The sequence below is a fragment of the Arachis stenosperma genome, chromosome 7 (assembly GCF_014773155.1).
Source record: "Arachis stenosperma cultivar V10309 chromosome 7, arast.V10309.gnm1.PFL2, whole genome shotgun sequence".
NCBI classification, from domain to species: Eukaryota; Viridiplantae; Streptophyta; class Magnoliopsida; order Fabales; family Fabaceae; genus Arachis; species Arachis stenosperma.
Window position 1 is genome coordinate 74,719,168 of NC_080383.1, and position 27,118 is coordinate 74,746,285.

Genomic DNA, 27,118 nt, shown 5'->3' on the forward strand with positions numbered 1-27,118 from the left:
TTAGGATCTTTGATCCCTTTGTATGGTGCCAAAGTCATAGGAAGTGTAAAATTTTTAAACATTTTGAAATTCATTATTTCTTCAGAAAAAGGATTAGTTCGTTGTCTTCCTGTTTTTGGGGGTGTTTCCCCTGTCTTTGCGCTAGACTCAGACTGATGTTCCTCGTGTTGATCAGCATTCGTCTTCTTGTTGACATTTTTTCTCTTGCCATTGTCTTGCAGCGTGGCTAACAGCTCGGCCATCTGCTGATTTTCTGCAAGCAGAATGGCGTTTGCGGCCATGAGGTCGGCATTGGTCGAGGGGGTTGCTGTGTGTCTGACTGATCCGTCATGCTTTGGCTTCTGAAAAGAAAAGAGAGTACAAGGCAGATATAGGGGTGTTATAAAAATTAAAAATGAGGCGAGGGCCCACAGTGGGCGCCAAATGTTTCGTGTAGAATATGCTCCCGAGGTATAGCTCGAACTATGTGGCAAGTCAGCAACTCGGAAGTGTTCTTTTCGAAACCGTTGACCTCAGCGTAGAATCTACAAAAAAGACTCCGACGCTCAAGTCAGTATTGGGTATAATAAACGAAAAAGACAGAAACAGAAATAAAGTATTGCAAAAGCGAAGCTGTTATTTCGTTTGATCGATGATATCTTAGTGTGTGTTTTTTTCTCTCCTACCCTGACGAGGTTTGCTCGTTCGTTTAAATAGATAGTGAGCTAGAAAATATTCGTTAAGTGAACGTTTGAGTAGTGTTCGAATTTTTAGGGATCAGTTTGCGTGTTTTAAGTGGTATGAGATTTTCGATGTGCGTAGAGTGTTTGTTTGACTTGTTCTCAGTTGTTATTTTGTTAGCTGAGAATATTAGTTTGGTACAGATTTTATTATTACTTTTATTTTATTTTATTTTGATAAGTCTTTCTAACTTCTTTGTACAGTATTGCTAAACCAATATATTTAAATATAAATAAATTACACCAAAATACATTAATTCAGAAAAACATATAAGAAAAATTAAAACAACGAACTTGGCAATATATAACAAAAAGAAAAACATATTTTGATTGTGGATCGATCTCATCAAGGCCTCAAGGGTGTGATGCGATACCCCATTCACTTCCCAATTTATCTTTAAGTTGTTCAACTTCTTTTTCTGGCAGAGAAACCGTGACCAACCTTCCAATTTTGCCACCATCTTCCTTATCCTGAGGTGCTGGAAGTACCAAAACTACCCCTTCATCACCCACCCCATGAAGGGCACAATTCGCAACCATTGGTTTCTCTCCTTTAAGCTTCACCCCATAAATAACGTTACCTTCTTCTTCCAAGTTCACAAAAGTCAACCTCGTTCCATACACTATAAAATCCTCTTTCCCTTCACTTTCTTCCACCAATTTCTCCATGACATGCTTCTCAACCTTCTTTTTCTCACTGCCAATGAGCCTTGCCAATTCCAAAACATCAGATTCCGAAACAGAAACTTTGCTACTAGCTTCAACTGTACTAAATTCCAAGCCAATATTTGTAGGGAACTCGTAGTTTTCACTATGATATTCGCAAATTACAACATCCTTTGGCTCTGAATAGCTCCTGATCTGAGCCAAACACTTCCATACTAATGCCGAAACGATTTCGAAACAACAGGTGTTGTTAGATTCTTGGCTACTTGTAACCGAATCTTGAAGTTGGTTGTAACTGACATAGAAAGTGTGAGTAACGATTTTGGTGTCAGTTGCGGCGATCCAGCGTTCTTCGTCAAGAATTGTGGCCCTTTTCACGATGGGAATCTGTGAATCTTGAATGGAATTAATAGGAAGAGATTGTAACTCTTCATAATTAGGGTTTACGTGAAGGGATTTTGGTGGCACGTGACCGGCGAGCGCGTGACTCCACTTGGTGATGAAATTGAAAGCCGAGAAAGCGTCTCCAAGGACATGAGACCAACTCAGTCCCACACACAGCCCTCCACATTTGAACCAAGTAAACTTCATAAAACACAAAAGTTGAAGCAGCTGATTAGTTAGAAAACTGTTACACAGTAAAAAAAATAATAATAATTAGAACAGTTTTGAGAAGTGATGTACTAAACTACTAATGTTGGCTGTTGGTGGTTGCATCAACCGGCAATAAATAAATAACATTGCTCTTTATTATTATTATTAAGTTTATTGTCAAATTATTTACTCCATTTGATTTAAATAATTATCTAACGTCAACAGATATTGATATTTTAAATAATGATTTAAAATTAATTTTTTCTTAATATTAAAACGAGAAATTAAATTTATTTTTATATTCTCAAAAAATGTTAAGAATTACTGCTTTTTATTAATATTAGCTAATACTTCAAACTAATAATATCTTAGTTTTACACTATTAGAATTTATGATTTAAGTTTAAGATTTAGAATTTAATTTTTAGGATTTAAAATTAAATAAATATTGACTGAAAATGATAAATTTTGTTGTTCATGTATCATTTACCAATATATAATATTATTTTTATCATTTTAAAAGAATATATATTATCTCTTTACAATTACTATCCCTTTTTCATCTAATAGAGTTGCCACTCTTTCCATTGTAACAAATAACGTCCGTTAACTTAACTTTTTTTTTCACCCTAGTATCTGATTGATTTAATTAACTTAACTTTTCTAAAGATATACTACTTATAATTTGGATCAAATCAAATTTCAAAATCAACAGTTCAACGCTACTTATTTGTGATGGGAGGGAGCATTGAATATTGATGTTTAATTTGGTTATACAAATTGCATGCAATATAAAGTACACGTGGCTTATTATCAGAAGAAGAGAATAAATATTTAGACGAGAGTTAGTTGGCAAGAGAAGATTATAATATGATTTTATTGGTTTTACCTAATATACATGGGTACGTGTTTCTTTGTCATAGAATGCTGCATCTACTTGCTCTCTTTGATTGTGGCTGGTTCCTCTTCTTCGGTTAGATATTATGGCTTCTATAAATTTTTTACATAAACTAATATACATACTGAAATTATGGGGAAAAATATATACCTAGGCAAGAGAATAGAGAATGTTACATGGTTGATGTACTTGGTCAATAATAATTTATATTTATATTTATAAAAATTTTATAAATAAAAAGTATATAATTTATATTTATTAAAATGTATATATATTAATTAATAATTTTATATCCATATTTTTTAAAATTTATATATATAAATTAATAAAATTTATTTATTAAAAATAATTTAATATTTATATTAATTAAATAATGACTAAAAATATTAAAAATTACTGATATAGCGGGAAAAATTAGTAATGTATAGAACTATTTTACAATACCATATAACGGGAAAAATTAGTTGTTTAACTGAATTCTAAAAATTAAATATAGAACGAAAATGCCCACAGACTATTTCAGTGTCCAATAATCACCATATCTGATCTCCTGCTTTAAAAAAAAACACTATAAATTGTATATTTTTTTTTTTTTTTGCTTAATAAAATGCATAATTTGTTTTTAAAAATTTAAAATTAATATTGCTTGATTCAAATTAAATATTAGTCCATTTGGAAAACTTAAAATAAATTTAAATTGTGGGAATTAATTTTTAAAGAATGTTTTGAGTGAATACATAACTGAACCCCTAAAAGCTATGTCCACATGGAAATATAATTCTTCGAATTTTTACAAATACTATCTTGACATATCCATAAATGATAAGGACTGTAATATAATTATATTTGATAAGTTAATTAATTTCTTAATAAAATTATGAAAGTTCAAAAAACTGTTAAAAATTACTCTTAAGAATCATTGATGAGAAGAGTCAATTAACGAAAAAGATCATTTATGTCAAAGTTAGCAAAATAGTTCTGTTCAATTCATATTTAAAGAGAAGGACCATCAATAATTTTTACTGAGATAATAATAATTTTAGTGAATATTACGGTGCCTATCACTTTGTACTTAAGTTACTAAAAAAAATAAATAAATAATATTTAATAAATTTTATATGATTTATTTTTTATTTTAAACATTTTATTTTTTATTTTAAAAGAGAAGTTAGACAGTTTAGACACCATAATAAAGACACCATAAAATTCACTAATAATTTTTTATCTTTATAGATTACTCTTGCTAGCTAGATGTTATGCTTTTAATGATTTCTTTATTAATTGATCGTACCCTTCTTAATATTCTTTAGAAGTATTCTTTTCCTAACTACTTTCTAAAGCTAGAAAGTAATGGTTCTTGGTTAACATACACGTGACACATACGTATTATATATTATTAAAAGTCCCATTAAAATTTAAAAAAAAAATTGTACAGTCATACCATAATACAAAGGCCACACCTTAAATAATCAAAAGTGATATATCATGAAAACTAAGAATTTCTAGGGAAAAAAACACGTAGGAATACTATCTGTAGCATAGGAAAGTAGTAGACCCGTGAAACAATACAAAAATAGGTGCACACAAAGGTTCACAGACTTTCAGCTCCGTGAATAATGAAAGCAATGAACGAGCACCATATAAACATATGTCGGACTCACCCTAATTGGATTCTTAATAATAAATAGGTGGACATATATATAAGTTTTTAGATATTTCTAAAATTTAAGTCATAAAAACAACTTTAATATATAAATAACATAATTGATTCAGATATGTATTCGGGAAAAGAAAAAAAATCCAAAATTTTAGATTATCTTAATTATTAAAACTATCTTCCAGCGAAAAATTCAAATTAAATATAAATTGAGTATTCATATGATAATTAATATATGAAAGAAAAAAAAAGCCATAACATAACTACTACATAAGAGTCTAACCACTAAATTCCATGATCAATTGTATATAATTACAATGTATTGAGAGTATAATAAAAAATTTTGCACAATAATTAAATTATATTTATTCTTTTAAATAATTATTTATATAGTTAATATAAAATAATTATTTTTATTTACGTAATATTATATAGTTAGATATATGTACGTATAAAATTATTTTATATTTATATATCTAATAGAATTTTTTATAAATCAAAAGATTTTATATAATAAGAAACCTAGGTAGTTAGGAGATTAAAAGTAGAAAGAATTTACACATACCTTGAGGAAGAGCAAGGGTGAGAAAGCAAGGTCAGGACCAAGCACGTGATCATGGACAAGTTCATGAATGGAGTACCCTTTTTGGTTGAACCATTCCTCAAGTGTCTTATCACAATGAGACTCAACTATGCGGACACCAGCATCGTTGCACTTGATGAACGGTCGCCCGGACGGTTCGGACCTCCGGATCCGGCCCGATATGTGTGAATACGGATCCAACAGGGGAAACATAGGTTTCTTCAAGTCAAAGATTGAGAGATCTTGTGCAGCTTGAGGGCTAAAGAAATGAACGGTTCTTACGTAGTGAAGCTTCATGAGGAGGTCCATGTAGCCTAGGTTGTACGTGCCGCGCTCGTTGCCACGTGGCGTGGCCGGCACCACCGTTGAGATCTTGGAGGTTAGAGATGGTTGGCTTTCTTCTCCCATGTTGGTAGTTAAAGAACCCATAACGAACCGAGAGAGATAGAAGGGGTTAGATTTTGTGTGTCTGGATTACTCGTCTACATTTATAATGTTGGTTTGGGAGGATCTGTTATACTTCTACTTATGAGGCAGCATTATGAGTTTATGACAGGGAAGAGAAACGGCTAAGTTAGAGACGTGTTCGGTTAGGATTGGAGAAATTTAATGGGTAAGTGTGAAGATATAGACGTATTATAGGTGTATATATATTAACATTCCTCACCTATTTTTTAAATAAATTTTTTATTTTCGTAGAAAGAAATGCTAAACAACCAAAATTTTCATTTCAATCAAGTCATAATATGTATTAAACTACTCTTCTATATTAGCCCATGACAACAATAAAGAAGTCTTGTGACCCACAAATTCAGCCCAACAGAATACATAAATTCAGTTCTAATTTTAGTCTTTATTATTTTATCTTATCTTATCTTTATGTTATCTTCTCTTCTTATCTTATCTTTACTTTTATCTTTCATAGGACAATACTCTATATATATTTAATTTTACCCTCATAATTTACAACATATATTCAATTCAATCAATCAATAATCAATAAAAATTCTTTCTTTGCTTTTCGTATTCTTTCACAATTTTATCATGGTATCAGAGCCTTGGTATCCTCCTTGAAGAGGATACATAAGCTATCATCTTTTCGGTGAGAAATCACCCTACTTCTTTTTCAATCTTCCCTCACAATGAATAATCAATCTTCTAATTCAGTTCAAGAAATGCATCCAAGTGAAAATTCTACCCCAGTTTTGGTTACCCCGGTTCTTTACCAGCAATTCCGTCTACGCCTCCTTTCTTCCGACAGTTTCGTCTGCATTCTGTTTTAGCAGTCATGTCTGCATTTTGTTTAAGCAGTTCAATCTGCATATGTTTTAGCAGTTTCATCTGCACTCTTATTGCGCTCCACGCGCCTTTTTTTTATCGCGCTCTACGCGCCCTTTGAAGTTATTGCGTCATACACACCCTCTAAAGATCAGTAGATAAATGTTATTACGCTCTACGCGCTTATTTTTTCATTTTTCTTTTGAAGATTGCTGCTCAAGTACAGCATTTTTCTTTATATTTTTGCCGCCGGCAGCTCAAGTTCTGCCGCACGCATTTTTTGAAGATTGCTACTCAAGTATAGCATCTCCTTTTATATTTTTTTGCCGCTGGCAGTTCAAGCTCCGCCGCACGCATCTTCCTTCGTGTCACTACGTCAGACGCATCCTCAACAATTTCATTGGAACTTATCCAAGCTGTGGATTATTGACATCTTCCATCCACCAGCTTGCGGGGGAATATTAAACTACTCTTCTATATTAGCCCATGACAACAATAAAGAAGTCTTGTGACCCACAAATTCAGCCCAACAGAATACATAAATTCAGTTCTAATTTTAGTCTTTATTATTTTATCTTATCTTATCTTTATGTTATCTTCTCTTCTTAAAAATTATTTCTTTGCTTTCCCTATTCTTTCACAATTTTATCATGGTATCAGAGCCTTGGTATCCTCCTTGAAGAGGATACATAAGCTATCATCTTTTCGGTGAGAAATCACCCTACTTCTTTTTCAATCTTCCCTCACAATGAATAATCAATCTTCTAATTCAGTTCAAGAAATGCATCCAAGTGAAAATCCTACCCCAGTTTTGGTTACCCCGGTTCTTTACCAGCAATTCCGTCTACGCCTCCTTTCTTCCGACAGTTTCGTCTGCATTCTGTTTTAGCAGTCATGTCTGCATTTTGTTTAAGCAGTTCAATCTGCATATGTTTTAGCAGTTTCATCTGCACTCTTATTGCGCTCCACGCGCCCTTTTTTTTATCGCGCTCTACGCGCCCTTTGAAGTTATTGCGTCATACGCACCCTCTAAAGATCAGTAGATAAATGTTATTACGCTCTACGCGCTTATTTTTTCATTTTTCTTTTGAAGATTGCTGCTCAAGTACAGCATTTTCCTTTATATTTTTGCCGCCGGCAGCTCAAGTTCTGCCGCACGCATTTTTTGAAGATTGCTACTCAAGTATAGCATCTCCTTTTATATTTTTTTGCCGCTGGCAGTTCAAGCTCCGCCGCACGCATCTTCCTTCGTGTCACTACGTCAGACGCATCCTCAACAATTTCATTGGAACTTATCCAAGCTGTGGATTATTGACATCTTCCATCCACCAGCTTGCGGGGGAATATTAAACTACTCTTCTATATTAGCCCATGACAACAATAAAGAAGTCTTGTGACCCACAAATTCAGCCCAACAGAATACATAAATTCAGTTCTAATTTTAGTCTTTATTATTTTATCTTATCTTATCTTTATGTTATCTTCTCTTCTTATCTTATCTTTACTTTTATCTTTCATAGGACAATACTCTATATATATTTAATTTTACCCTCATAATTTACAACATATATTCAATTCAATCAATCAATAATCAATAAAAATTCTTTCTTTGCTTTTCGTATTCTTTCACAATTTTATCATAATATGTATACGGTTTTTTTGTTTTTTTTTTTATATTTTTTTTCTCTTTTTTCATTAGAAGAAGTATAGAGTCAATTGAGTATTTATACAATGTGTACAATAAGAGTATAAGAATGTTCAATTTATTAGATATTTATTATCTCTAGTATATTCTGGATAATATAAATGTACTGTGTTTAAAAAATTAGTAATATTTTATTCTAAATTATTTATTTTTTAATTTATATTAGACCAAATAATTAACACATTGTACACATTGTACAAATACTCCATTAATTCTGATCCCTAACGAAATTATTTTCATTATCATCATCATCATATTGTTATCATATTATTGTTATTATCGTCATTATCTTTTTTATTTTATACGTCAACACTACTGTTTTATTTTTCTTTGAATTTTTGCACTTGTGTTACTTGATTTCACTATTTCTTTTGTAGATTTTTTTTTTTCACTTATGCTCTATTCGATCAAAATTTATAAATCGGTAATTCATGTGTTCATGAAATTAATTTTTAATTTTAATACATCATTTAATTTAATTGTAAATGACACAAAAATTATTATTAAATGATACAAAAACTTTTTAAAGGACTACAAATTTAAAATTTTGACTTATTCAACCAATAAAATACCTATTGAAACCCAAAATGGTCCCTGAGATTGGCGTTTTGCACTGAAATCGTCCCTGAGATTCCAATTGCACCAATTACGTCCCTGAGATTGAAAAAAATGCATCATAGTAGTCCCTGACCCATTTTTCATTAACGACGTGATAACATGGCATGATGACGTGGACTGTAAGTGACACGTGTCACTTCATAATTTGGCCACGTGTAATGGTAGGATGATGTGGTGACCAGTGACACGTGGCATGCTGACGTGGATAGTTGTGTCACGTGTCACAATGTTATTTGGCCACGTGTCCAGTTGTGCCATGTGTCGCAACAGTATTCGCCCACGTGTCATCCATTATACCATCGTTGTATATGCACCAAATTAGTCCCTCACTTTGCACTAAGTGACTCATTTTAGTCCCTGAAATTGAATCTTGTGCACCAAATTAGTCCCTTCATCAATTTTTTCTCATTTTTTTCTATAAATTCAAAATTCTCAATATTTTTGAATGCATTAATTTCAATTCTATTTTTTCACACGTTCTTCAAATAAAGGTGTTTTTATAAAATACTTTTTCTCTTGCGAATACCCTCTTCGCCGACTTGGAGTTGACGTGAAGGCTTTTCAAGCACCTTCACTACTATCTCCAACCTCTTTCAGTACTTTTATAAAATATTTTTTTTCTTGCGGATACCTTTTATAGCCGCCGTCTTGGAGTTGACGTGAAGGCATTTCAAGCTTCCCTCATTATCATCTCCGACCTCTTTCATCTAGACTGCAGAGATCAAAAGTGGTAATGAGGGTGGTTGAAGTGCCTTCAATCTAATTTATATTTATTTTAATTATTAATTTCTTGTTAAAAACACATATTTTTTTATGAAAAAATGTGTCTAATCAATCATATAATTATTTTTTTATAATAACATACTTATATATTACAAAATTTACCAATATTAAATTATTAAAAAAATTATATAATTAAAACTAAAATCTTAAAATTTTTTATAAAAGCACTTGTATTTAAATGATATATGAAAAAATAGAATTGAAAATAGTGTATCCAAGATATTAAAATTTTAAATTTAAAAAAATGAGAAAAAATTAGTGAAGGGACTAATTTGGTGCACGACATTCAATTTCAGGGACTAAAATGAGTCACTTAATGCAAAGTGAGGGACTAATTTGGTGCATATACAACGATGACATAATGGATGACACGTGGACGAATACTGTTGCGACACGTGGCACAACCGAACATGTGGCCAAATAACATTGTGACACGTGGCACAACTATCCACGTCAGCATGCCACGTGTAACTGGTCACCACATCATCCTACCATTACACGTGGCCAAATCATGAAGTGACACGTGTCACTTACAGTCCACGTCATCATGCCATGTCATCACGTCGTTAATGAAAAATGGGTCAGGGACTACTATGGTACGTTTTTTTCAATCTCAGGGACGTAATTAGTGCAATTGGAATCTCAGGGATGATTTCAGTGCAAAACGCCAATCTCAGGGACTATTTTGGGGTTTAACTCAATAAAATACATTTAAATATGCTTTAAATTAAAAAAACATATCAATTTATTACAAATAACATAAAAATAGTTAAATCTTTTTATATATTACTTCAATACCATATAATCATATCGGTGATAATAAAAATACATGATTTAATTAAAAATGACATAGTAATTTTTTTATAAATGACACAATAAAAAAATCTTTCAATGACCACAAGTTTAAAATTTTAACTCATTCAACTAATAAAATACATTCAAATATATTTTAGATTCAAAAAATACATCAATTTATTAAAAATGACACAAGAATAGTTATACTTTTCTTATATAGAAATAATTCAATACCATTCAATCAATTTAGTACATCATTTAGTTAAAAATAACACAAAAATTTTTTATAAATGATACAAGAAATCTTCAAAGGACAACAAGTTAAAAAATTTTCTAATAACTTCTAATTGGTTAAGAAATTTCATATGCCACGGTTAAAAATTTTTGTGTGTCACAGTTAAGAATTTTCAGTGCTATTATTTTTGTTTCTGATATCTTCTAATTGGTTAAAAAATTTTTGCTTTACGTTTAAGAAATTCTTATGCCAAAATTAAGAAATTTTTTGTGTCACAATTAAAAATTTTCGGTATTATTTTTTGATAAATCTTACATTCAAAATTTTGGTGTTATTGTTGTTGTTGTTGTTCTTCTTCTCCTTCTTATTTCACCTTCCCATAATTATTCTTGTTTTAACTACTTGACAGAACTTGTGTTACGATTAAAAAATTCTTGTGTGAAATTTTGATAAATTTTGTATAATTCAAAACTCTCACTTTTTCTTTTTCTCCTCACCACCACCACCAATTGTTAAGAAATTTTCTTCTTCTTAACAAGAATAAAAACTAAAAAGTCTCCTTTTTTTCTTAAACAAAAAAAAATAAAAAAATAAAATAAAAAATACTGCAATAACACTAGAAAGAGGAGAAAGAGAAGGAGAATAAATAAATAATGTAACAATATATAGTAGCAGAAATTAAAAAACGATGTAGAGAAAATATACGAAAAAAAAATTGCAAAGAAGAAGAAGTGCGTCGTTCAAAGGCACATTGTGTTAGTGGTTTTTGTTGGGTTTGGACCAATTTTATTAAATTTGGTTGACAAAAACGTTTGAACACGTAGAGAGACCATTTACAAAATACTTCTTTTGTACTATGATATGTTAGTATTAATTTAATGGAATAAAATCAAAATTTAATTTTGATGCACTAAAAATTTCATACGTGTATCCAATTAGGTATCACACTATAATAAAAATTATTTTTTGTGACAAATTTTTAGTAATAATAATACAGTGGTCACTATATATCTTATTTAACTTATCTTTTTGTGATAATTATATATTTATCATTATTACTATATATTAAATGACAAATATATACTTTTTATAGCCATTAATAAGGTCTTTACTAGCAATTGTATGATTGCCGTTAAAACTTTTTAGCAATAAAAATAAGACAGTTAATGTCTAATTTCTGTTAAAAAGCAAAATAAAGGACCATTAAAAATAATTTTTTTAGTGATGTCATTAAGTTAACAAAAGTAACTACTTTTAATAATTAACACGTGAATAATCATCTAAACAAATAAAAATAATTGAATGATGACGTAAAATAATTTATACGGTCAAATAATCAAAATTAAACTCATAAATTAATTATAAAAATTTTTCTTGTGTGCTTTATGTGCTCTTTGTTCACTACAAGGAACAACATATTTTTTAACACTAAAATTGACGGCTAAAATTTTTGTCGATATTTTTCGGCACATTATTATTGTTAATATAATAAAAAATAATTAAAAATAATATATTAAAATCGACAGTCAAATCGTCTATTATTTTTACGATATTAAAATATTCTCTTATTATTATCACATTGTCGACGAAGTGTTGGACGAGAATATTTTTTCTTTAGAATTGATGGATATGTCGTTTATTTTAGTCTTTAAAATATTAACACTATGTTATCATCGATAAATTTAAATGATTTAAATCACTTTTGAAAATCAAATATATAGTGTTAGATTTAATACATAAAATAAATGTCTAAAGTGTTCTTTTTTCTAAATTAAGGTAGACAAAGCTGTCAATAAAATTATCATTTATCAATAAAAAATGATTCGCTGGCACACTTCTTGCGCCTCCCTCATTTAACCCAAAATTATCATTTTACCAACCCTTATTTCACCATTTCACCAAATCCACCATTTTACCAACCCTCCATCTCCATTGCCATCCGCCGTTGTTCTGCTGCTGTCCAGCTATCGCTCGGTCACTCCACGTCGTTCTCACTTTATCATCAATTTTTTCATCAATTTTTTGGATTAAAAATATTTGTTGTGTGATCTGCATTTGTTAACTATCAGTTTTGTGTCGCAGACAAGTATGACACCAAAAAATTTGAGCTCTTTTCCTACGCCAAAGTAAGTTTATTTTACCGAGTCAATGATGAAAAATTTGCTAAAGTTATGGGTTATTTAAGTGAAGTTATTTAACATGGAAAGGGAACTTGCTGAATTTTTTGGTGCTTTTGTTTGTAAGGGAAGTTTGAATCAGATGATTTTTAACTTTTAAGAAAGCACAATTAACAATGTTTAATCCGTTCTATATGTGTTAATGGCTCAAATATAACAATAAAATAGGATCTTGTTAACAGTGAATTATTGTATATTCATATACTCTTGTCAACTATGCTTTTCAATCTCTGTTAGCAATTATCATTAACACTTGTTGTAAAGTTTAATACTATTGAGATATGGAAACATCGAAAAAAAATCGATATGTCCATTATATTTTACATTGTTGTCAATATAACTTAAGTAATTACTTAATCAAAGATGGTTACAACATTAAATCTTTTGCACTCAATTGCTGCTATGTCATAGGCTCAAGTAGCTTTTGCACTCAAATGTGTTTCTTTGGTAATTCTCAGACTTTTTAAATTTAAGTTTTAGACTTGAAATTATTTCGGAAGTAATTTTATTTTGTAGTCAGTCAAGTGTTAGTGAAGTAGCATTGTTCAGTGTCCCTCTCTTTCACTATTTGAAAAAATGCTAAGAGGGTTTAATATTCAAAATGATGCAGCATATTGATTAATTTTTAAATAGATAATCTGCTATGTGATCATGTCTTAATTATTATCAATGACGGTTTTGTGCTTTGTTCCTTCATTTCACTTTTAGGTGGCAAACTAGACTAAAATCCCTTGAGTTGTATGCTTCAATCACTTCTCCGTTTCCTTTTCTCTTATATATGCTTGTGCAAAAATAGGACAAGTAATTTACATAAATTTAATTTAATTTCTTTAAATCACTTACTAAGTGTTTTGTCGATTTTTAGCAAATTGATGGTGGTTCGATATCTAGTGGTCTGGGAGCGAAATATACTCTTCTGTGCGAATACCAGTTTTCTAGAAGTGTATCAAAGCGTCTTTGATTAGACAAGTTTTGACAATAAAATAAAATAAATTTATAAATTGATAAAATGCAATTTAGAAATTAAAGTTTTGAAAGCTAAATAAATAGTAAATGGACAGGTTTGCATGAAGATTAAGAGAAAAAGCAATAACAATGCCTTCGATTAAATTGAAGAACTTAAGCATGAAGAATGAAAACGTAGAAAGATAAATTAAATAAAGAACATAAAGAACACTTCAAGAATAAAATTAATTGAAAAGTTAAGTTTGAAAAAACTAAATTGAAAGTAGAAGGTGGAAGGAACCCTACAGAAAGTGTAACTCGATTGTAATATCAGGGATTCACTGGGATGTGAAAATGCTTAGAGTATTTTTTCTGAGTGAAAGTTTCAACCCTTATTCCCTAACACTTCACAGTATTTATAGACTATCTTACATAACGGTTAATTTGATTACAATTAATTACAATTAAATGAAGAATTACAAATTTGAAATACAATCACTCTTGGTAACCATTCCCATTGCGTAATTGTAGATATTTCCAATATTTTCCTCGTGTGATAAAAGCCACAAACTTTCCCACTTCCACAACTATTCGATCAGCTTTCTCGAAGGCCTTACTTAATTCTTCGAATCGAAACTTCCATTTGATTTGGCTTACCCGATCACCACACAATCGAAATCCAATCAGCGTTGAATACCTCCAACCTTATACTCACACGCATATCTTCTCGAGAGACTAAACTTTACTTCTTCGATTCACCTCATTTATATCAAAAATATTTTTCGATCAACAAATTGCCCCCTTGGATTAATGTGGTTGCTTTCGATAATATTATCAATAAATAAAGCACTTAATCCAAAAGACGTCCATTTTCAAACCAGGAATAATTATCATTTAAACCCCATTACTACCGACTCACTCGACACGTCTCCCGAGACTTACGCCTTCTCTCTCTACCACTTCATCTTCCTCGTGAAGTTACCTCAATTCACTTCAACAGTAACGGCTACAGTAGCGCTTTAAATTTCTCATTTTCTCCTTTGTCCAACTCTCTTGAACCTCATCATTCTTTTCTTACAATGAGAAACTCTTTACAAAGTCTCCAACTTTATTCTCCCTTTCATCTTTCTGATAATGGTTGGCTCTTCTTCTCAGACTACCACCCAAAACAAGGGTAAAGGTCAAGAGATAATACCGCCACTACCACCAGCTCTTCACATTCTCAATCAAGTCCATGACGAAGTTATTGACGATCCCCACTTGCAACCTAATGAAACCAGAATCCTAATTCCCTTTACAATCGGTACTAATATGCATTGCTTTCTTGGACCAATTAAAACTCTAGACACTACAAGAAAATAAAATATTTGTAACAAAAAATTTATATCAAATTTTAAATTGTTACAAATTATGATTTTTTTGTAACAATAATTAGTTATTGTTGCAAAATAAGAATATTTTGTAACAACAAAAAAATTTGTTACAAAACATTTCAATATTTTGTAACAACGTGATTCTTTTTGTTACAAATTATGTTGACTTTCGTATCGAATCGTTGTTTTGTTGCAAAATATTATAATGTTTTGTAACAAAATATTATATTGTTGCAAAAATTTAAAATATTTTGTAACAAAATATCTATTTGTCTCAAAAGCTCTAAATATTTTGTAACAAGAAATTAATTTGTCACAAAATACAATATTTTTGTAACAAGTTATTTATTTGTCACAAAATTCAAAGATTTTATAATTAATAAAAATTTTTGTTTCAACATATTAAAAATAAGATTTCGAATTTTTAAAAATTAACATAATGAGTTATTTATGATTTATTATATTTATTTAAGATTTTATATTTAAAAATTTATTTTACTAAAAATATTTAAGTCAAATTAATGATACTTTGAGTTTAAAAATATTTTAAAAATCAAATAATAAATCATTTATGATTTATTATATTTATTCAAAATGAATTTTTAGATATTTTTATATTGAATGGGATATTTTTTATTTATAATTTAAAATGTTAATATTTTAAAAAATATAAAAATTTTATATAATTTAATTTAAATAGTTAAAATTTTTGAATTCAATACTTTAATTTTTATAAATAAAAAAATTTAATTTGATTGTCTCTAATTTTATCTTAATTAATATTTATTTAAAAAATTTATAAATTAATAACAAAATAATAGTTTAAAACTAAATAATTTAATTTTCTCTAATTCTTAAAATTATTGTATTTATTTAAAAATACTTTGAGATTTTATAGTTAAATAATATTTTTATATAATTATTATTAAATTAAAATTAATTTTTAATTACTATACTACCCCCATTTTTATTAAAAATATTTAAATTATCTAAATATTAACCCTAATACAACTCTCTCTCACTCCACCCCCTAAACCTAGCTGCCAACCCCCCTTCCCAAAACACATCTGCCTAGCAAAAAGGAAAGTAAAAGAAAGGGAAACAGAAATAGGAAAAACTGAGAAAGAGAAAGAAGAGAAGGAGAGGGGGAAGGAGGGGAGGACGACGCCGGCGGACATCACTGTCGCCGCGCCGTCGTGTCACACCCAGAGGAGAGAGGGCGCTGTTGGGCAAGTGCCAAGGAGAGAGAGAGAGCGCGTCGTGCCTGCCGCGAGCCTGGTGTTAGAGGAGTCGTCGTCGCGCCCAGCCATATCGTCACTGTTCAAGCCGCTAGACTGCCGCATGCAAGGAGCTTCCTGTTTTGCCGTTGTCTTGCCGAGCCAGGGGAGAGAGCGCCATTGAGAGAGGATACACCGTGATAGAGAAACCGTGCCGCAAAGGATGAGACCGTTGTCGCCGAGGCTCCGCCACCGCCTAATCGCCGTCGCCGAAGCCGTGATGCCGTCTCTGTGCCAGCAGGAAGAAGTAGCCTTTGAGTGAGTAAACCCCGATAATCCTTCTTTTTCCATTTTAATATCAAGTTTCTTATTATTTTTAATTTTTGGGGATGAAATTTTTTTTGTGATTTAAAGACCATAACTTTGATTTCTTCTGAACTTTTTGGCTGCATCTCTAATTCATGCCATTCTGAAGAATGAGTTTATTACTGATGATGAATAGTGAACATTATTGAAGATTATTGAACTATTATTATTATGAGTAATGATTTTTTTAGGTTTTTCTATTATGAGTAATTTAGATTATTTTGTTGTACAGTAATTATGAAACTGTTCTTGTTGTTCACATGTTGTATTTTTTTTATTTAATTATGAAATTGTTCTTGTTGTGTTTATTCAGTATTGTGTTTATTTAATTATTCAGTGTTGTGTTTAGCTTGATCAGATTTGGCCTAGTGCATCTGTGCGTGTAGGAAGTGAGCTATTATCTTGTTGTCAGAGTTTTTCTTTTTCTTTTGTCCTAACTCTAAAGATGATCTTGAATTTCAAATTTATTATTAAGTTACTGGATAAGTAATCAGCATATATTATATATTGTTATAATTGTGAGATGATCGATTTTGTTGTCATCACATGTCAAATCTGTTTTATGAAACTTTATAGTATGGTTCTGTAAAAATATGAGAAGAATCAAATTCTATGGTTCATCTTATTCTTATTTCCATTCTCATTTATGTTTCTGTCAACCATCCCACTTTGGCTGCTTTGCACCAAGTGATAAAGAGCTTTTGTTTAAGGGAGGGGGATGGTTTACATTATTTGTTTACCTGAAAGGACTTTGATATTGCAAACATGTTAACTTGTGTGTTTCTTAGCTTTCTTTTCCTATATTAAGTGTGCACTATGAAGCTTTGCATCTTGTCCCTATATTATGCTGCTTTATGATAAATAATTGTTACTGAGAATAACATGTTATTTTTCTTTTGATAGTTTGTAATATTATCTTTCACATCTTGTCCCTAATTTATCTATATATTTTTAACTTTGAATAAAGTCTAGTATATATATTTTGTTTTGCATGAAAAACTCATTACAAAGAAAAAGTTGACTAGACTTGACATTATTTTGGAAGAGTTCTCAAATTGTGTTTTATGTGGAGAGGTCATAAAAACCGTCCACTGTCTCTTTTTTCAGATGCAAGATTTCATAAGAGTATTTTGGGAGAAGGAGAAAAATCTGGTGTGACTATAGATAGGGAATACTTTGTCATGTTTTGAAACATGGCTAGAACTAAAAATGCCAAGTAAAGTAAAAGAGATATGGTGCTTTGTCTTTTATGCTATAATTTGGTATTTTGACATGAATCTCACTTTCTTTGTATGAAACTTTGTGAGTGTAAAAGCATGAAAAGCATTATTAGAGTTTACATTATGTTATTTTGCATGTTTGATCTTGTGTTCATGGTGTCATGGAGCAGAATTTTTGTAATGTTATAATTGGGTTTATCTATTTTTTTTGGGAGAAATATGTTGGACTGGATTTCTTGAGGGATAAATTACTGCAATATGCGGTATATAGGAGTTTATAGGGAGGGGAGTTAAAGGATAGAATATAAGCTTAATACTATATTGAATTTTCTGTTGGTGCAGCATAGATTGAGATTGGGGAAGTACAAGAGAGATTTGCATTCTTTGCAAAAGGAAGGGAAAAACTTGCAGGCTGTGTGGAGCCCCGAAGGCAAATTAATCACCATTCCTGTAACTTAGTGGAAAAAACTTAGTGGAAAAATTATAATTAGTGTTATATCTTATTTCTAACTTTTTTGTTTTGGTTTTTCTTATTTACAGGAGTGCTGAAATGGTGACCATATGCTACTTTGAGGGCTCAAGAATGTTTTGATGCATAGAGACACTAATCTATGTTAGAACTTTTATGTTAGAACTTTTATGTTTTGGTAGAACTAATCAATGTACTCACTAGCTAATGTTATTTTGTTTCAAGACAATTTTAGCTAAAAGGATCTTGTTTGACTTATGTATGTTTTTGCATATTATATACATGTAAACTTGTTTATTAAAATCGTTAATATATTAGTTAATTTAAAAAATAATTTAGTAAATTATGCATGTAATTTGTAATAAAAAAAAGTTACAAAATAATTAATTTGCTTTCGTAACTAAAGAAAAAAAATGTTACAAAATTATGTTATATTTTGTAACAAAATTTTTTGATAGGAAAAAAATTGACTGTCACGAAAAATGCCTTCAAAATCAAAATTTGTTATCACTTTTGTAACGGTTTCTGGTTTTTTGTAACAGAAAAAATTGTTACAAAATATGGTATTGAATTGTAACAGTTCCATTTTTCGTTACAAAAACTTTTTGTAACGGGACTTACTGCAATGGACCCTTTTTTTTGTTACAAAAAACTTTTGTTTCAAAATTTTGACGTTTTGTAACAATATTTTTTGTTATAAATACACCTTTTTCTTGTAGTGAGAGAAGGCAAATAAGAAACTCTTTTTCTTTCCGAGCGCTGGAGGAGAAGACTTACTGATAAACCAAGCCTTCAACATCTCCCATTTCATCAATCAAAAATCTTTCAGGAACAATCCAAAGATTAACCCTTGGGGATATGATTTCACAGCCTGGTATCGACGTCTTGAACCTACTAAAAGCGCCGACTGGAAAGCTTTAGGAATTCATGAACTACTAAGAATCTCCCACTTCTCACTTACCACATACCCTTGGATGATTGGGGCCGTGACTTATTTTTGGAATAGAACAACTAACAACTTCCACCTTTCATGTTAAATGATCGGAATGTCCCTTCTGGACGTGGCTGCTATTATTGGGCTCCCAATCAATTTTCCAGATTGTACTCCTGACATGCAACCAAACCGTCACTACAATGTGGTTTTAACCAGTTCTTACAGTGACTTTATCGCCCATAACATGGGCGCAGAAGGTGCAAAAATCACTGACAATGAACATGTTACCTTCCTATTTTATTGGTTAAATGCTGTCTTATTCTGTTCTCGAAGTGTCCAAATGTCGAAATTTTACCTTCCTTTAGCCACTCTTCTCCACGAAGGAAAATTCCTCAATTTGGCTAAGCTTCTTCTAGGACATATTTTCGAAGAACTCGGTCAATTTGTCTGTGACCTTCGAGACAACAAGATCATCAGTACAGGGGGTCCCCTATGGCTTCTTCAACTATGGCTTAATGCCGTCTTTGAAAACTTCATGACCAAATCTGACAGTGGCAATACTGATAAGCAATATATTGATGGCTTTCGTTTGTCTGCATTCAAACCCAATTTTTCAGATACCGAATCAGATGAAGATAAATTTTGGGATGTTTTCTCCCTCTTTCATACTTGTAAAGATTTTGAAAATGACCAACTCAATTTCACCCATTTCTTGCGTCGCAACCGTGGTCCTGCTTGGTTGGACGGCTTACTCTTCCCTGACACCAATGAAGCAAATGAACTTGCAAATCGAAGTTGGGCAAACATGATAGCTTTACAAGTAATACCAACAGGGTTACCTTTACACAAGAAGGAGAAATTTAAAATTACCCTGTATGCTCCAAATATGACAGCCAGACAATTTGGATTTTCTCAAGCCATCCCAACATCACAACCTCGAAATGACGAACCTTTCTACCACTTTACTTTAACCACTCAAGAGGATTTCGATTCTTGCCTCTTAAAGAATCAACAACGTAAAGACCGCTTCAATTTCGTGGTGTACGATCGCAGTTTCTATATCACCAAATCCTGTTTTGAATAGTGGGCTGCTTACTACTCCAGGTACACTCGTACCTTGGAAGAAATTCAACAAGCTGCAATTCATACTTTTCCTGTTGCTGAAGGTTCCCCGAAAAGAACTCAAAAAAGAAAAGCCGAAGCTGCTCGACCACCACCATCCAAAAGTAGAAGAACTTCTACTAGAACTTCTCGAAAGGTAATTTTATAATTCCTCTCTTTAACTTAAAAACCCTATAAGTTATACATCTTTATCTAGACTAAATTCTGAATCTCTTATCAGTTAGTACTACTGACATCGAGTGAGAGTGCTGACGAAAGTGAGCCAGCCAATAAAGATGCTATTACTATCTTTTCTCCATCGGAAGAGGCAGCCGATTCTGATCCTGGTTCTCGGCTAGTATTAAGATCCAGGCTCTCTCAGGTAATACCATTATCTTTACACACATCATATTTTAATTTAAAATAAATTTCAAACTTGTAACTGTGTACCTTCTATACTAGCCTGTCAATATTGCTCACTCAACACCATCCGCTAGAATTCTTGAACAATCAAATCTGCCACAACCACAAGGTCAAGAACAATCTACATCACATGACTCCATTCAATTCACAGGACCAACTCAAACAATTCCAGCCGCTTTTCCACCTGTTTCTCTCACAACACAAGTGATTGATTCAACAAATCCTTTGCAACACTCTTCAGAAGAAACCCTCAGACTCGAAGCAACTTCACCAAATGATCAAGCTACTTTTACTGAAGAGAACCAAGCAATCCAAGATTAGACTCTGCTTCTAAAGCTGTTGACACCACCAATTCGGACTCTTCTCGATCCAAAGTTTTAGAAACTCCTCCAGAGTTACAACCTGATCCTACACTCCAGACTCCTCCAGGACTGAAACCAGGGACATCGAATGTTCCTACCACTCCAAATAGTGCTACTTTAGAAGACTTGACTTCTGTTTTAAATAAAATCATCCAAGAAAATAAAGTGCCGGTGCCTATACCAACAATCTCAAGGCCCGTTACATCGAAGCCTCCAATCGAATTAGATCCCAACACTCGGGAACAACTTCGATCATTTATCAAACTCTTGGATCATCCACCTACCACATGGGTTAATGACCCCATTCTCAACAAACTTCTGGAAGATTGCTTGAATTCTTCCTTTGTACTGCCAACTGACACACCATATTCTGCCTCAATCCAAGAATTCCAACAACTTCTCAATGAAAGTGTTGCATCTCAATTCCAACTCCAAGAAACTGAAACTGAGGAAGCTACTGCCAAATCTAAAATAGAAGGTTGCCTTGCAGTTACTCAACCAATTCAAGTTTTTCATGAAGAATTTGATCTCAAGATCTTCCATGCTATTTCTGTTCAAGCTTTTCATGATCAAGAAGAAGCAAGACTCGAGGCAGAATTTGCTCAAATCCAAGAACAACTTGCCACTGTCCGCCAAAATTGAGCCACTTTAGCCAAGCCTCTGGCCGTAGCCCAACAAGAGCAACATCTTCTAATCCAAAAACTTGTCTCGAATGACACTGAACGGGGAGAATATAAAAAACAACTTGAGAGAATTCAAACTGATAAGCTCAGGCAGATTGAAGTGCTTACAATCCTGGAAAACAAAAGAATGAAGCTGGGCTCTGATTTGGCAAAACTATTGGCACCTTGAATGCTTTTTTTTTTTACTTCTAACTTTATTTTGTAGCAGTTTCCTTCCATCTTTTCTGAACTTTAGTATATTTGGAACTTTTAAGTTTTCCAACAATAGAAAAGTTTTAAATATTTCCCATTGATCGAGTTAATCACCTTTCCTGACTCGATATCTTTAATTTGATAAGTATTTCCAGAATATGTCCCTATAATTTGAAAAGGGCCTTCCCAACTATGGGACCATTTACCCAGAAATCTCGATTTCTTTTCCATCGGTAAAATAACTTTGAAAACCAATTCGCCTATCTTGAAAGATTTTTCTTTAATTTGACGATTATAACTTCGAGCAACACTTTCTTTCTGTTGAATTATATTCTCAAGTGCCAAGATTCGCTCCGAATCTAACTCATTTAACTCATCAAACATTGCATTCCAATAATCATCGACTGGTAAATCATTTTGTTTCGATAATCTTAAAGTATTCAAATTAATTTCCAATGGTAATACCGCATCATGGCCATACACCAACTTATAAGGTGAAGTTCCTATCGAACCTCTTGGTGAGTTTCGATAGGCCCACAATACTTGGCTTAAAGTCTCATGCCATGTTCGAGGCTTACTCCTGATATACTTTTTAATCAAGCCTATCAATATCTTATTCGCTGCCTCTACTTGCCCATTAGCCTGTGCATAATAAGGAGTCGAAGTAACCATACTAATGTTTCTTGAAGCTGTAAAATTTTTAATTCGCTGGCCAATAAACATAGTTCCTTGATCAGTACTTAACGTTTGAGGAATTCCAAATTGATGGATAATATTTTCCTCAATAATGTCAATTATCTCACTTTGACCAACCTCTATAATGGAATATCCTCAACCCATTTTGTGAAATAATCAATAGCCACCAAAATAAATTTGTGTTGTTTCGATGAAGGAGGGTGAATCAAACCAATTAAATCCAAAGCCCAACCCCCTAATTGGCCATGACTTTATTATCGAATGTAATTCAGCTGCTGGAATTTGTTGTATCAAACCATGTTTCTGACATTCTTGACATGCTTTTACATAATCAATACAATCTTTTATCATAGATGGCCAATATACATGATTACGATATAACACCCATCTCATTTTCTTTCCTGCCTGATGAGCACCACAGATTCCATTATGAACTTCACCCAAAGCAATATTCTTATCTTCTCGACTCAAACATCTCATCAAACTTCCATCGATCCCTTTTTTATATAATTCATCGGCCAATAAAACAAAGTTCATTGCTCGTAATTTTATTTTTCTATCGACTGTAGTATTGGGATCTTTCAAATACTGAGCGATAATCTTTCTCCAATAAGAGTCCTCCCATTCGTCTATACACATCAGTTCTCTTTCATTTGCTGGTACTAAAATTTGATGGATACTAGATAACTTCTTAATAGTTTCTACTTTCTAGACCAATCCGATACCTCGAAGCAATTTGAGCCAACTCATTGGCAATTTCATTATGAATTCTAGGAATATACACCTGAAGGTTGTGGTAGGCTTAGAGAAGGGGGGTTGAATCTATGCCTTCCTTTTTAGTTGCTGTTATTACCCCTTTAAAACAGATTTGTAATTCTGATTCTGTTTAAACTCAGCAGCAGAAATTTATGAGACAATTTATTTTTGTCTCATGATTATCAGAAAATAGAACACAGCAGAGAAAAAAAAGCTAACACCAGCAAGTATCCTGGTTCGGTTGCCTTGTGTTATGCAACCTACATCCAATCTCCTCCACAATTATGGAAGAATTTCACTATAGTTAACAGAATTACATACACCAATTTCATACTCAAGTTCTATCCTAACTTGACATTGGCTATGCTAACTCCTAACTATTCACTCTTAGTGCTAACCCAACTAAGAAAGGGATACCAAACAGGTACAAGATACAAGACACTTAGCCAACCTAAAGAAATCAGAAAAATAACTCTAGGCATTTCTCTCAAGTGTATCACTCAGCCTTTTTCCACTCATGGCTTTTACTTGAGCTTTCTCACAATGCCTTTTCTCACAAGAAATTACAGAAAGATAAACTTGGAAAAGTACATTACAATCAGTAAAAACATGAAGGAGATTGACTTCATCAGCAGCCTCTTTGCTATGTGCAAAACCAGATTCTCAAATCTCAGATGTAGTTCTTCAGTATTGGCCGAATACTTCCTTGAAAGAAAGCATTATCCAAGTAGAGGAACTTCTTAACAGCACACTGTTCTCACTCTCTGGTTTTCTCTCCTTACCTCTGAATGAATAGCAAGCTTCTTTTTATCTCCTTGCATGATGCTTGGTTCTTCTTCCAAGGTCAACACCTTGAGCCTTGAGCTTCACCAACCCACATATTCACTTTTCTTCTTTAATCCTCAGAGTAGAAACTTTCCCTCTGACTTCCTCATCTTGACTGAAAGCTACAAAGAAGTAACCATAGAAATCTTCTTATGGTCAATTTGATCTTAGCCATTGACAAACTACTTGGTCCCCAAGTATCACTTGTGACTGTAGATGTGAAGCAGAATAGGGCAGAGAATAACTTTCTCTTGAATGCCATTTTCGGATAGAGCAGAGAGTTGGGAAGAAGAGAAGAGGATCTGATGCATGCAAGATGAAATGGGTTACCTTTAATCAAAGCTAGGTTTGGTTTGATTTGGGTGATTTGATATTTTCCTTTCTAGCTTAATCTTTCTCTTTCTCTCTTCTTCGGTGAAAGGCTTGTGGAAGAAGCTCTCTCTCTTTCTCTTTCTTACTTTTCTGAAGCCTTGATGTGACTTGATTAGAGAGGAGAGGAACGTTGCTTCTGGTAAGCCAAGATGGAGGGAATTAAAATCAATTCAGGCTTGGATCGGGTATCCATTATCTTGGCCCGTTTTGATTTCTTTGGCTTCTATCTTTTTGCTTTTTCTTGGGCTTCTGATTTTTGCTTTCAGCCCAATCAACCTTGCTGATTGCTTTTTATTTCATTTGGACTTATTGAAATTTTTGGCCTGCAACAATAAGCAATTAGTAAAAATAAATACAATTAATCAACACCAATTATTTATTTTGTCCAAAAATAATGTTTGTCATCACTAATTAATTTAGTTAATTTCTTAACTCAACAGCACCAAAGAAACCTTCTGAAAAGACGTTAACAACTCCCAAGCAGTTACTAAAATATTTTTGTAACATCTCGTTATTACATTTAAACTCCTTTGACAACTGCTTTAAAACCAACTGTGAATCCCCTAGAATTTGAACTTCTAAAGCTCCTTTGTCAATTAAAATTTTGAGACCTAAAATTAAAGCCTCATATTCAGCAACATTATTAGAGTAAGGATACTTTAATTCAAATAAAAATTCTGACGGAATACCCTCTGGTGAGATAATGAGGATTCCAACCCCTGCACCATCTTTATGCTTAGACCCATCGAAATACAATTTCCAATAGTTAACCTCTACATCAACTATATTTGCCCCCTGGTCATTCAGATCTTTCGAATTATCCACATGAAAATCTGCAATGACCTGGCCCTTAACAACCTTTGTTGGGACATACTGCAAATCAAATTCTGTTAATGCTAACATTCATTTCCCCAAACGTCCCCTTAACATAGGGAAACTAAGCATATACTTAACAACATCGGTCTGTGCTATAACTTTCACCGATTTAACCACCATATAACATTTTAACTTCATAAAAGCATGATATAATGAATAACATAACTTTTCGATCAGTGAATACCTTGTCTCGATATCAGTTAAGACTCGACTAAGGTAATAAACAGCCCATTCATATCCGTTTTCATCATCTTGGGCTAACATACACCCTATAGTATTTTCAGATGCTGCAATATATAATTTCAAAGGCTCACACGAACGAACATTCGCCATAATCGGGGCTTTAGCCAAATAGGTTTTAATTGAATCAAATGCTAATTGATGTTCTATGGTCCACTCGAATTTTGAACCATTTTTTAATTTTACTAAAGGTGCAAACACCCTAGTACGATCCGGAAGATTCGAAATGAATCTTCGAAGATAATTTATTTTACCCAAAAACGATTGTACTTCTTTCTTTGATTCGGGGGCAGACAAAGCTGATATTGCATCTGCTTTGTTTTTATCAATAGCTATCCCCTTCTTATGAACAACAAAACCTAAAAAGTTTCCAGCCGATACCCCAAAAGCACATTTCAAATGATTCATTTTTAATCCTTTCTTTCTCATAGTTAAAAATGCCTTTTTTAAATGGTCTATATGTTGACTTACAGAAATCGATTTGGCCATTACATCATCAATATACACCTCCATAAATTTACCAATAAACTCATGAAAAATGGCATTCATTACCCATTGATATGTTACTCCAGCATTTTTCAAACCAAAAGGCATAACCACCCACTCATATGTGCCTAACGCACCAGGGCAACGGAAAGCAGTCCTAGCCACATCATCTTCTGCAATGAAAATTTGGTTATATCCAGAATAACCGTCCATAAAACTAAGAATTTCATTTTCTACTGCAGAATCGATCAATATATCAGCAATTGGCATAAAATATTCATCCTTTGGAGTAGCATTATTTAAATCGCAAAAATTGATACAACCCTTAATTTCCCATTTTTCTTCATTACTGGAATAATATTCGATACCCACTCCACATATCGAGCAGTTCGAATAAATTTTGCTTTGATCAAGTGTTCTATTTCTTCTTTAATTTTCACATTGATTTCAGGAGCAAAACGTCTTGGGGTTTGTTTCACTGGTTGAGCATTGGGTTTCAATGCTAATCGATGTTCTACTAATGAACGATCGAGACCAGGCATCTCATGGTAGTCCCATGCAAAATAATCTTTAAACTCATGTAACAAATTGAGAAGCTCAGTTCGAAAAAGATCAACAAGATCTTTACAAATATATGTAATTCAAACATCATCATGAGTCACCAAATTAATTTCTTCTAAGGGATCTTGAGATTCGAACTCCTTATAATGATCATCTTCGATTGAATATTTTTCAAATCTCAAAGGCTCCAAATCATAAATACAATCGAAAGTAAAATCAATAGCATAATGAGAAAGAGTAGAAACTTGATCTTTGATTAAATCATCACGACTTTTATTTTCTACACAATGAGCCTCTGCTATTAAATCGGCAGT

General features: G+C 32.3%; 1 protein-coding gene across 1 annotated transcript; it reads right to left on the reverse strand.

The window, feature by feature from the left end:
- Positions 1-925: 925 nt before the first annotated feature.
- Positions 926-5,720, reverse strand: LOC130942181 (protein ECERIFERUM 2-like). The gene is made up of 2 exons (XM_057870877.1): positions 5,099-5,720; positions 926-1,970 (listed from the first exon to the last, which is right to left on the reverse strand). The coding sequence occupies exons 1-2, from the start codon at positions 5,543-5,545 to the stop codon at positions 1,074-1,076; spliced, it is 1,344 nt and encodes a 447-aa protein (XP_057726860.1). The 5' UTR covers positions 5,546-5,720; the 3' UTR covers positions 926-1,073.
- Positions 5,721-27,118: the final 21,398 nt, after the last annotated feature.